The sequence below is a fragment of the Daucus carota genome, chromosome 7 (assembly GCF_001625215.2).
Source record: "Daucus carota subsp. sativus chromosome 7, DH1 v3.0, whole genome shotgun sequence".
In the NCBI taxonomy this organism is placed as follows: Eukaryota; Viridiplantae; Streptophyta; class Magnoliopsida; order Apiales; family Apiaceae; genus Daucus; species Daucus carota.
Window position 1 is genome coordinate 6,529,110 of NC_030387.2, and position 13,318 is coordinate 6,542,427.

A 13,318-nucleotide genomic window follows, 5' to 3' on the forward strand; every position below is an offset into this window, starting at 1 on the left:
ACAAGTCATTTCTGAACATTAACGAGACTAAGAGCCTGTTTGTCTGGTTTAAAGTCCAGACTTTAAGGTTTTTTTGACTTTAAACTGAAAAATGTCTATTTATGTTATAAGTCTGAAACTAACTTAATATCAGAAGTTAGTTTGAGGTGTTTTTTTCAGTAACTCGGTTTTTTAAACTTTTTTTTGCTAAAAATTACCCGTAAGGCATAAATTATTTTTATTATTATTATTATATTTTAATAACTCATAAGTCATTGATAAGTCAATATTACTTAAACAGATATTTTAAACTCCCATCTTATACATTAAGTCATGTTAAGTCATAAGCCATAAGTTCAGCCAAACATGCTCTAATTCAAATTGACAACCTTAAGAATTATTGTTTGTTTTATAATTTGTACTTAGAAATTACGTGGTAGAATTTGTTTTAAAATAGATTAAGATACCATTGGAGTATTTTTCTCTCTATATCAGAGTTTAAACCATAATAAATTTTTTACTAAAGAAGATTATCAAAAGCATGCTCTAAAAGAAAAAAGTTGGAAGTGAAATAATTCTGGAGTTCAAAATATTTTAAGCAAAAAGAAGTCACTTTACCACATATCATCAAGTTTGGCAAATTTACCGCATATTCAAGTATTATATCATAAATTGGAGGTGTCGATAAGAGTTTTGTACCTTGATCTCTTAATATACCGCATTCTCAAGTCTATCATAAATTTTGTATCATTGTCAAGATCTCTCCTGTAGCAAAGTCTATTATGCTAAATCTAGAACTTCGGTAGTAAACTCATTTGACTTGTAGAAAAGTGTATGTGTCCACAGATCATTTAAGTGTATCGAAAACTATACATTCGATAAGTCAAATGCTAACGCCAACTTGAGTTCAAGTCAACTGTTTTATCTTAAATTGAGTTCACGACAAGTATTCTCTATACCGCAAAGAAAGAAGTCTATATGTAAATACTGATAGTGAAGTCAATTCTTGACAAGTGGCAAGCCTATAATTTAAACTTAAAACTTACTTTAAGATGAGCGAAGAAGATGATAGATGGATGAGACAAAGTTATAGAAAGGTGGTGTGTTCCCAATTGTAGTTTTTCAAGTCAAGTAAAAAATAAAATGGTTATGCAAACTTAATTAGGATAACTTGAAATACTTGTAACATGTGTATATGTATATTATACACAGTCATCATCCTATTCTTACCTTAGTCTTCCATTTAATAACTTTTGAAGATTTTGTTTTGCGAGTTTTCTTGCAATCTAAAAGCTTTTCACCTTACAAATTTTCAAGAACAGCAGTTGAGTTCTTCACTTAAAAGGGACCCAAATTGTAGCAATCTTAGACTTAATAAAATATTAAGTTTGAGTTTAAATTTGTGTAGCCATTATGTTTGTATCTTGCATGCAAGTTCATTTTCAGCTCCATATATCTTGTGCTTCATATAAGTTCACATGTGTCTTGTGTTGTTATAGATGCATATTTAAAATCTATAACATATTCAACCCCTTATGTGTGTAACTCATACATAATATGTGGTATCAGAGCAAAATCTGAGCAATAATAGTAAATATCTTGGAAGACGGGTTCATAAAAGCTTGGTAGTATAAAGATCTCTCTATTTGATAAGGCTAACTATGCTATGTTAAACAAAAAGATGATGCGCTTCATAAATATAGCAAACCGTCTCTATCTTGAAATCTTAAAGTTGGAGATGAGGCCACACATTGTTAGTCCCGAAGTGACGTAACCAAATTATTAAGTTCATTTGGTTTGTGGATTATTAAGTTCAAGTTTGTAAATCAAAATCCAACTCCAACAAGTTCAAGGAATATATTTTATCTAAATCACGAGGGTGCTATAGATCTAACAAACCGGTTAGCTACAAAGACAACAATATTTTACCGATCGCAAGTTTTTGGGTTTTCTACATATCTATCTCTCTATATTTGCTAAGTGTTTGTGAACAGTAGCGTGCACAAATTATTTGTGTGTTGTTAGTTTCTAAATGAAAACTACTTGACTATTTATAGGCTCCTATTTTAAACAGGGTTGGTTAAGGCAGTTGGTTCCTTGCAGCTTTTATGTGCTATTATGCATCATTTGGCACCTACTTTTGTTAGTGGAGGTGTCAACTCCTTTACTTAGAGAAAATTCGAGTCCCTGACTAGCTCGCGCCTAAACCTACTATATATACTCTCTATGTGGTGCTACTAAGGTGTACAAAGTATCACCTGGCGCCACCTTCTTTACTTTAAAGATTTAGAGAACTTGAAATCATATACTACATATATGTGCAAGTTAAGTATGCGTTAACTCTAACTAGGTAAGAATCATAGATTTCAAGTGGGATTAAGGCTTCATAAGATTTATAGATATTCTTTCTTGTACTCTAATATTGGTGATAAGTCATTAATCTTTTTTTTCATTATTTCATCTTGTCGTGATTCCCTCTTGGTCAAACTCAACATTAATTAGAAAGCTTTTGTACATGGAAAACCTAATTATATGATGATCATTTAGGCGGAAAATATTTTTGAGAAAAAAATTTATTTCTAGAAACAATTGTTTGCCGCAAGTTTACCATACCAATAAGAAGACTAAATTTCCATTGTATTATTATTGCACTTTGTAAAGATAAGATTAAATATGGTAGTTCTAGTCGGGTTTTCACAGAATTCGTTTGGCGCCAGAGCTTCCAATTGGTTGTCAGTCTACCATGAATGATTTTTAAAGATCACAAAGTGATCTAATTGGTCAGTAAATTATGGTTCCCATTGTGAACATCGTGTATAATCTTAAAATAACGAAATGACAAGGGCAGTTTGTTTCCCATTGCGCTCCAAGATTGAGGAAGACGCTCGAAGTTCTAGATCTTGCAATTGCATGTGTGAACCAAAAATCAGATGTTTATATCCATTGCTTATGAATCATCGGAAACAATGCCTTAATGTAATATGACATGTTATGATATGATATAATACTTTAGATCTTACCATGTGAAGTGGAATTTAAAGAACTGGCTCACTCGATTTATCACCACATGTCTTCTTTTTATTTTATACAAGGTCGATGAGTCCTTGATCCATATTAACTGATAATAAAATATCAACAATCGCATTTATTATATCATTTGCAAAATAAGTTATATTGAAACACAAATACAATTTATATAGCAATATTATTTTTCAGAGATGTCCGGATCACTGCCTATACATATGGTACAATTAGTTTGAGCATTTATTATAACAAATGAAGGGTGAGATATTAAAATATCATAATGGTGAGGCAACGTATATAGTACAAAAAAAACTTACTAAACCATGGGATAATGTTGGAGAAATGATCTTGGTGATCTAGCATAAAAATAAAAATGTCTAATATATATATCGCAAGTCCTGTTTATTCATTTATTAAGTATGCATGATTCATCTCTACAAAGAAATATACGAATCCTAAATGTTATGCAAAAAAGAAACTACAAAGGTAATTTTCGGAACAAAGATGTTTGCTCTAATGTGTAACATACTTTATAATTGTTCTTAAGAAAACTTGAGTAATATACATTAAATACATAGAGCATGATTAACTTATCTAATTAAATATAATTGTCTTTAAGTTGAATACTTAATTGTCTAGGGGCTAAAAGCAAGTCAAGAAAACAAAATAAGGGTCTACTCATTCCAATTAGAGCATGATTAACTTATCTAATAAAATATAGTGCAAAAACCTTCCCACTAAATTGCACACAGATGGAATTTAAGTAAAAAAAATATTGCATAGTAAGACACGATGTTTGCTTATTAGTAATACTTAGTATCTTATAAAGTTTTGACTAACTATAATGCATTGCTTTTAATATGAAAACGATTAACAATCACTTGTCTACACTATGCAAATCACAGAGAAAATATTAAGCCAAATCATAATCCCAAATTGTCATGGATTATGTGATAAAGACCTAAATTTTAAAATAGACATTCATTAATCCGTGTGATACAAATGGAATTATTCAATTATAGATGCAGTTATGATTTTACAGTTCCTCTCTATCGTCTCACACTATGATCATGATTTACCTGAAATGAGATCACTTCAGATCAAGCAAGACAATATCGAAATCCTGTATTTTTTATAAAAAAGAAAAATATTAAAATTTTAGGTATGTATACATTCATGTTCCACTGCTACAGTTTGAAAATTCGTTGCTAAACAAATTTGGTGTCAATTAAGGCATAACATGAAAAACTTGTGTGCGCTATTTCTTGAGACGTGTTTATACTTTATACTGAATCTATAATATATAGCAATGTCCAGTGACTATTACAATATGATAAATCACAACAAGCAGTGTTACATGAACTTGTTAAGATTATATGGCTTTTAAAGTGCTTCCAACTTATACATAGATTATATGATTTTGTTTCCACTTGCCCCTATTGCATATCTTGTTCACGATCGTTATATTCAAATACTAATTTCTCAAACTTTAATTTATAGGGACTATAATTCCCGCCATATTATCATAGCATCCATTATCTCATTCTCAAACATTAAACATAGACTTAAATTATATTTACAATAGTCTATTGGCACGAAATGGAGCATCTTATTGTAGGCGTCCATTACTATGATTCGCAAAAGGCCAAAACTATAAATGTATACTAATTTCACATGATACTCTTTCCTATTGTACCATCTCATTTAGTAGCTCACAATCCATCTAGAATTATGACTCAATGAATTTAATTGTTTTAACTATAAACTAATAAAATTACTTTATTAATATATCAACGTTTGTGTGACATTATATTGTCTCAAGAAACTTTAAATGAAGCCACCGAAATTAAACATATTATCCATTGACCTTGATTTCAAGAGAACTGAACTTGACATAATACTAATATAAATCATGGATAAGGTGAAGTGGAAACTTGCAAACCTGAATCAGAAATAATAAAAAAAATTCAAACATCTAACAATCTTCAATTTCTCGTCAAAGTTTACATCTACACCAATTGCAAAGCTAGAGCCAGTGGCCACTATTGGGATTTTCAGGAGAATTGAATCCGGTTCGAGATTGATATTGTAGATGATAATGCAAGCACTAGAATATACCGCGTATAGTCTACAAATTTTGAACTCAGAGATACATTGAAAATAAAAAATTTGATCATTTTAAATTGAAAGCTAATAAAAATCATTCGATGGGTACCCAATTAGTAACATTACCTTGAGAATCGTCAAAATATTCCGAATTACAAATCATGAATATCTAAATTCGAATTTTGGAGGTTGTTAGCTTCGCACATAAGGTACACTCCACAGACGGATCAGAGCACAGAGGAGGAGGCTATAATGATGGAGAGAATACCAACAAGCTTGAATGGAGGAAACATTTGCAATCTCAAGAGATAGGTTCGGATTAATTATTTTGCTCTAAGAAGTAGACTTGACATGTACATGTTGTGCAATAATATATCTAGATAGATGTATAAGTATATTACTTTCAACCTTATCGAAAATCAATATCGAGATCGATTTATAACACTATTATATTTTATAAGCCGGTTAATGAAAGGGGTTCCGTTTGATTAATTTTTATAAAATATAAGATTTTTTCATATTTATTTCAAGTGCAGAACTTATTTTATATTTCTAAACAAAAAATTATTTAATATTTCAAACAAAAAATTATTTAATACAGTAAATAAAAATATATTACTCCAAACACATCTCTTAATCATATAAAAATATATTTAGAAAAAATAATATTATCTTAATTTATTTTCATCCTTATAATAAAATTGAATATTTTAACATTATAAAATAACAAATATTTTAAATCATGTCCAAGCCCACGGTGCAAGCTACTACTATAAGAAAAGGCTGCGGCAAGTGAATTAGGCGTCCCGAGGGATTTGAGAGTACACAATGGCATCATCGAGCAACAATTTCCCCAATTCAGCAAACCCTAACCCTAAGCTCAACGATTCACAAATGGCGTCCGATCCAATCAACAATTCACCTCCACATATCATCGATCCCGACGCTGCTCTATCCCAATCCGAGTACCTGACTCGGCGCGAGGTACTGAGTCGCCGATCTCGCAAACTCCACGAACTCACCAACATCTACAAAGACCAGTACTGGGCCATGATGGAGGAGCTCAAGAATCAGTTCGGCGAGTATTACTGGGAGTACGGGAAGAGTCCGTTCGTCGAAGACGAGGATGGTGTGGAGAACAATGGTAATGCTAATGTTAATGCGGAAGGGGAGAATAATAATAATAATAATCTGGAGATTGGGGAGGGTGAGGAGGATGGCGACAAGGGGGCGGGGAAAGGGAGTGGGAGTGGGAGTGGGGTGCTGTCGAATAATCGGTGTGCGGTGCAGGGATGTAAGATGAAGGCGATGCCGCTTACTCAGTATTGTCATATGCATATTCTGAGGGATGAGAAGCAGGTTTTGTATAAGGGGTGCACTTATGTCATCAAGAGGTTCGAATTTCGCTTCATTTCTGTTTTATGACTTCTCGTGTTGGATTGATTGTTTGTGTCTAAACAACTATTGACTCATGCCTGATTCTTATACCTTGTATGCATTGTTGTTAAATAATTGATTTTTTGTGCGGGCAAAAAAAATTGGAGGGAAGGGAGTATGATATTTTCATGCATTTCGCTGGTTTTTTATTCTTATGCAAGTTGGTATATTTTATTAGTTTAGCTGTAAAATTGTATGATCTCTGTATGCTTAGCAATTAGGGATTCGTTCGTATTGGATCTTTAGATTCTTGGGGGTCCTCGGTTTTTCATAAAATATCAACTAATAATTTTTTTTCGCGCTATTTGTACAACAGAAATAAATGATTTGACGTCACTTGTGTTTTGGATGCTTATATCATGTATTTGATTCAATTTTGTACTTAGGTTATAGGTTTTGTTACCAGGTTTCATCATTCATAACATCGAATATATATTAGTAATAATTATTATTATATATGTCGTATCTCTCCCGCACCCCGAAATCCATATATTTTTGAATTTACTGAATTCTCGTATCCCTGTACTGCTCATCTCCGCACCCATGCTTCTTTGCTATAAACATATATGATATCTGTCTTTATAATTAAATTGAGATAATTTTGAACGAGAAATATGGTGTTTCTAGATATATTTTGTCAGTTTCTGCTGGTTCTTTTGGGACAAATATCAACGTCATCACTCGTTTCATTCGCATATATCAAATTAGTCATCTATTTCAAAATTGACGCGATCTGGTTAAAAATTTGAGAATTTGTATCAATTTAGTCATTAAAACATTAATTTTTTTTTATTATTAATTTAGTTACTGGCAGATGGTTTACTTGGTACAAAATTTTAAGTGACTGGATCTACGCTTGTCATGTCTTTCTGTCTAGTTTTTGAATTCTCCAAGATATCTTACTACTGTAAGGTAGCTTTGATGGACTTCTTTGTGCAAAGATTGTAGGTATATGATAATATGACAACATATCTTGGACATAACGTCAGAATACTTGCAGCAATTAATTTTTATTTACAGGATTGGCAACTTTTCAGCTGAAAATGCTAACACATTTTTGTTCTGTGATAATTACTTAGCAGTTCACAGGCAGGACCCATACTTTGTGGTAAGCCGATACTAAGAACTTCTGTTCCATCTCTGTGCACTCCTCACATGCAGAAAGCTGAGAAGCATGTTGCCAGGGCCCTGAAGAAGGCTGGCCTTAGTGGCCATTCTACCAGCAAGCTTGCCCCCCAGTTTCATGTCATAGTTGCAGAATTTGTTAATCAGATTCAAGCAAAAAGAAGAGCAGCTCGGGATGTAAAGAAGGAGCCTGGTGAAGTGAAGGAGCCTTGTGAAGTGAATGAGGACGACGATATCAGTCTTTAGGGTTCTAAATTCTTTGTAATGATTTATTTTCATAAACCTGAGGATTTTGCTATAGAAGAAAAGTTAGTATCTGGAAGAGATTTGTGAATTATGATTATGGGAGAAACCAGCTTTGAATGCAACACATGGTTCATATTTTCTGAAAGGTTCAATTTGCAGGTACATCGTACCTCTTTTTCTCTCATTCTGTCTAGATGTGTGTAGTGGCTAAATACCTTTGTTTCATAAGGTTTTAGTCAAGTGATTTGATAAGTTTTAAATAATTATTGCAAGATGTATGCTTAAAGTTATACACTGCTGATAGATGTATATTGTGAGTTTGTCAGACGTTTTGCATCTGAATAAGTCTTTAGTTATTGAGGTACTATAATATATTACAAACCTAAGAAGAGATGGTTAAGGGTGATAAAACTATCTCCAGTAGCGTTTTAACAATAGAAAGTATAGTTAAAAATCAAATAAAGAATCTACAATAGTCTATAAGAATAAACCAGAGACCCCAATTCCTTTTGATTAGTGAACACAACCTCACTAAATCAAATCTATAATTAATGAGTGAAGTTTGTGATATTTGTATTTTAGTTGGACTAGAATATCTTATTGCAAAGCCGTTTGCACGGCCGATGAAATGGATGAGTCTTATCATTGGATACTCCCTTTTGGACATTATTTAATGTCATGGATTGATAAAGCTGTAGTTCCTTATGTTGATCTCTAGTGTGATCTACGAGTCTATGACTAGTGCATCATATATGCCACTTGTCGAGATGGAGATGGTGCTTCTGGCTCACATACTATAATCTTCAAATGGTTGGTAAGGTCCCAAAATCGGATGGTAATTCTTTTTATTGCAGAAAACATAGTCATCGAGACTCAAGTGATTGATTGTCAACATCTAGCTAGTGAGCGCCTAGTAAGTAGTCTGGAAATATGGATACACTTGAATATTCAATTGGCTAAGATGGTCTAGATCTTGTTAGTCAGTCAGCTGTGAATTTGATCTTCACATATAATATTGATCGGATTTTTTAAGAGCCTTATACTGTTTTGTTGTAAGTTGATTACATTTATTCAATTGCTGGGCTGCCAATTCCCCAATTGTTTTGAGGATACAGGAGAAAGGTCTTGAAGTAAAAAAAGAGAGGGACAAATGGATAGTTGATCAAATTAATTTTGTTTTCATTCCCGACTGGAACTTACCTGTATCTTAGTGGTTTTGGTACCTATATTATTATTTATTAAATTACTTAAAATGTCCCGATGCATATCCTGTATCTGATGTAAATTAGCTATCTTTGTAAATAATGATTAGTTATTACTACTTGATTTTATAGAGCATTTGACTTTGTACTCTGCGCGTCAATAGAAAATAAAATTGAAGGTACTTGTCCATATTATCTTAAATATTCAATTTTGTATAAAAACTCATATTAGAGACTTCCATACAAAGTAAAAAAACATTTGGAAGGAGGGAATAGTATTCAATATTAAATAGGTATATCTATCTTGAAAATTGACCGATCATCATTGAGTTGTAAGAAGAATTAAGTTTTATGGTGGAAAGACGGTGCTATATGGGAGCAAAGAAAACATTGATGATTGAAGTGTTGATTAGAAGAAGCAGGATTTAAGTGGCGGGAAGAAAGGAAGAATAAAAGACAAGACCATAGATTTTTTTGAACTTTGGTGGACATGGCTGTATGTGTTTGTGGAGGAAGAAAAGTTGCGGAAAGAAGAGAGAGGAAGAGGTTGAAGTGTGTGGTTAATAAATGAAATATAGAGTTATGGTTGGATGTTAGTTTAAGTTTAATATGGAATGCTAATTCTTTTATTTAAGGGCTTAAGCTGAGAATAACATGATACATTGTAGGGTACCTAGCCTATTGTTGTTTGCATTTCGTTTGTGATTACATTTTTGTAGCTGTAAATACATATCTCTTGTTATATAGTTATATTTGATTGGATGATCTATCTTCCATTGATCTTTAAAGATCAAATTGTTTAATTTTCGATTTAGGCCTTTGCTCTTTACTCATGGATCAAATATAATCATATATCAATTATTTTTTCAGAGAAGGGGCTTGAAAATCATGTTTATCACACATATTGTTTTTCCTGTTCTATGTTTTCTTACTATATAAAGTTGACATGGCTTTATTGTCACAACAGATTTTAATCTACCATTTAAACGATCTTTTTCCTATTGGATGGTCTTTTGCCGTTTCTCAATACTTGTAATTTGATTCAAGAATTTTCAGGGCTTTCATGGAAATAGCCTCTCCTCCTAGTGTAATCCTTACGTACATCTCAACATCCCCATATGCTACTTTCGAAATGTTAAACCAAGTTTGATTCTTTCATATTTCTACTAATAAACATCCTTTTCTGGACAATATAATTTTTGCAGCTGTATAGATTTGGTATTACATAAAAAAGTGAATTTGGATCATTTAACTTGTCGAATGGACTGTACATAGTTGTGTTTGTAAAATTGAATATTTGTCAGCAATTTAACTTTTTATGTTAGTTGGATTGAATCCGTAGTTATTTCTCCATCTTTTGCAATGCCTAAAATTATATTTGTTATACATATAGATATGTGCAGAAGTTAGGGTGCATATATTTGAGTGAAAACTAATGACTTGTTATTTACAGGTTGGAGTGGGAGCAATGCGACTTTTGAAACTGTAGCTGCTGTTTTTGCAATTTGAGGGGGCAATCAGAAGGTGCTCCTGCTGATGCTATGTAATGTATAATTGCAAAATTATGTTGCGAAACTTTCAGATCGGGGTTGCTTCTGTTAACCTTTCATGATTGGTTTTTGGGATATTATCTTTTGGACTTGGGATACCCCAAGGATGACTGGAAATTTTCAAGCCCAGTATTTTTAATTTACAGTTACTAGAAAAAGTATACTTATCCCTTTGTTTACCATGTCTCTGGATAGTCGTAATAAATTGTGATAGGTGTTGGACAACTGGGTGTTGCTTATTACGTGTTATCAACATAAAAGAATCTCTTGGGTGCGAAAAGACTGGTTGTCAATACTGGAGATGGTTTTGGACCTGTAGACTGATATCAGTATTGGCTGCAGCAATGGAACTGTATATTGTTGAATATGCAAGGAGACCCAGAGTATCATTGCATGTTAAACCCGCTTTATAGAGATTTTTAATTTTCGCATGAAAGAATTCTTGATGTTGTAGTGGTTAACATGTTACATGAATCTCAATGGATGTGTATGATATAAATCTCTAGTTTAGCAAAGTGCATGCAGTTTGGCAAATATATCTTGTGTTGGATAATTCATAAGCAAAGTTTGTGATCTTGCATTCACAATGCTCGGATCGATCCTGGAGAAACCAGACTAGTCATGTTGTAGATCAAGTCTGTATATTTTCTGTATATGAAAGTATAAGGCCATCCTTGTATACCAAAATCCTTTTAGCATCCCAGACTTGAAATCAAATACAAATTATTGGCCAATGTTGCACAAGATGTCAATGACAGTGACAAAAATTCAGTTATACTTGGCAGTTTTGTGGCCGAATGAGTTTGTATGTGAATCAATGCACTGTGTGTCAAATGTCAATTATGTTTGTATGGAGTCTGTCAAGTCATGCTTGGATTCTTTGGCAAACTTACATCACTTGTATTATGAGCATGTGTAAATGCAGACACCATGAAAACTTGATAATTCGTGCACGTTTCTCTTCCTGTTTGCAATATGGATCCATTATAGAGTCAAGATCCTTAACATGTCCCTTCTGTGCTTGCTTTTTTGCAGAAGTTGAAGATTGAATAATTGTCGAATGTCGGTTACAAGTTGGTTGCATGGAAACAGAAATGCGTGAAGGTTTGGGATTGCCATGTTGACCATACAATATGCATCCCAATAATAACCACACAGTAAATATTCTGGTAAGACGATGAGATAGAATTATATTCTGCTAGATGAGATAACTGTTATCCAGATGTTCTTTTGGTGTTGAGAGCTTGTTTCTTCATGTCTTTCACTTTTTACGCTGATTCTTGTACAACGCACGTTGCTTCTCCCGGGTTAAGTGTACTTGTTCACATTTTTAATTATGTATTTTCATGGATGCGTGGATGACTAAAATTTTATTACTGATTTGATTGTTTATTTAGAATATTACAATACTATATATCTTGTTCTTAATCACAGAAGAAAAGATAGATGAGATTATAATTGACACATCATCTCATCAAGTATAGTTAGAAAAATTAATTTTGGTTTTAAAATAGTGAAAACTCCGAGAGTTGGTGAAATTTGGCATAAAATATAAAATATAGAACAATCACGAAAGATATGATTCTATTTTAAATCAAAAATTATTCTTTAGAGTTACATTATAGCAACAAGGTTCATTTATTTCATCACAATTATTTAAATGCTCTTGAGTAATGTCAAAATTATTTTTCCAAATAACAAAATATTTTTAGAAAAGAATTGCAATTCCAATTATATGTTTATTACATAGATCAATTTTTCTAAGAAAGAAGGTTCTAGTTTTATCTTCCTTCGTCCCAATTTATCCATCTTGTTTAACTTTTTACGGTCAAATTGACCAAACTTTGACCGGTAATTTGTAGTTATTCTTACATGTTTTTAAAAATGGTAAAAATACATTTTAAAATAGAATAGATGTAGATTTTAGTAATATATTTTTCATAATTTTCACTAATTATTTTTTATATGTAAATTTCAGTCAAAATTTAATCAATTTGATCCTAAAAAGTCAAATAAGACAAATAAATTGGGTCGGAGTGAGTAATATAGATATCGGTTTTTCTAGTGTGTGCCCATGGGCACACACTAAGCATCAAATTTAATAAGTTTGGTGGATTTTGATTGACTCATGCTTCTTTATAATGGTGGATCCCCCTGCAAATTCACCAACCACATCAATCAAAATCCACCAAAATTATAGATTTTGATGCTTAGCATGTGAGCACACACTAGACAAACCCTATAGATATAGCACACATTGTACATGTCGGGAAGAAAAGAACGGGCGCAGAACCTTCCTTGAGCAAATGAGAGAGGTTTGAGGTGGTCTAAACGGCGGTTTAGCAAATACCTAGGCTAGATACTTGTGACAACTTATAATCGGAGCTAGTTTTGTTCTTCTTTTTCGAAGCACTATGTTATTGGGAGTCACTGGCTTGGACGAGATCATGCATGGAGTGGTAATATATTATCATGTTCGGAATTAATTGGAATTTGAGTGAGAAAGCAATGGGAACCAGGCTATGTATAATATGCGGTTCTTGTGTTTTCTGCCTCTGCTACTGTGACTTTTAATACGTAAAATGTCATACAGCTACTATATTCAGCTGCACTCCAGTTCTACTTTCCAAACATTTGACCTTTTTAACA

The 13,318-nt window shown here is 32.6% G+C and overlaps 1 protein-coding gene across 2 annotated transcripts; it reads left to right on the forward strand.

Annotated features, from left to right (window-relative positions):
- Positions 1–5,883: 5,883 nt before the first annotated feature.
- Positions 5,884–12,061, forward strand: LOC108194495 (uncharacterized). Of its 2 annotated transcripts, XM_064081732.1 has the most exons (4): positions 5,884–6,503; positions 7,629–8,076; positions 10,573–10,643; positions 11,705–12,061. In XM_064081732.1, the coding sequence occupies exons 1-2, from the start codon at positions 5,938–5,940 to the stop codon at positions 7,915–7,917; spliced, it is 855 nt and encodes a 284-aa protein (XP_063937802.1). In that variant the 5' UTR covers positions 5,884–5,937; the 3' UTR covers positions 7,918–8,076; positions 10,573–10,643; positions 11,705–12,061. The 2 variants fall into 2 exon arrangements, with proteins under 2 accessions (XP_063937802.1, XP_017216945.1); XM_017361456.2 differs by lacking the exon at positions 11,705–12,061 and having other exon boundaries at positions 10,573–11,184.
- The last annotated feature ends 1,257 nt before the right edge of the window (positions 12,062–13,318 follow it).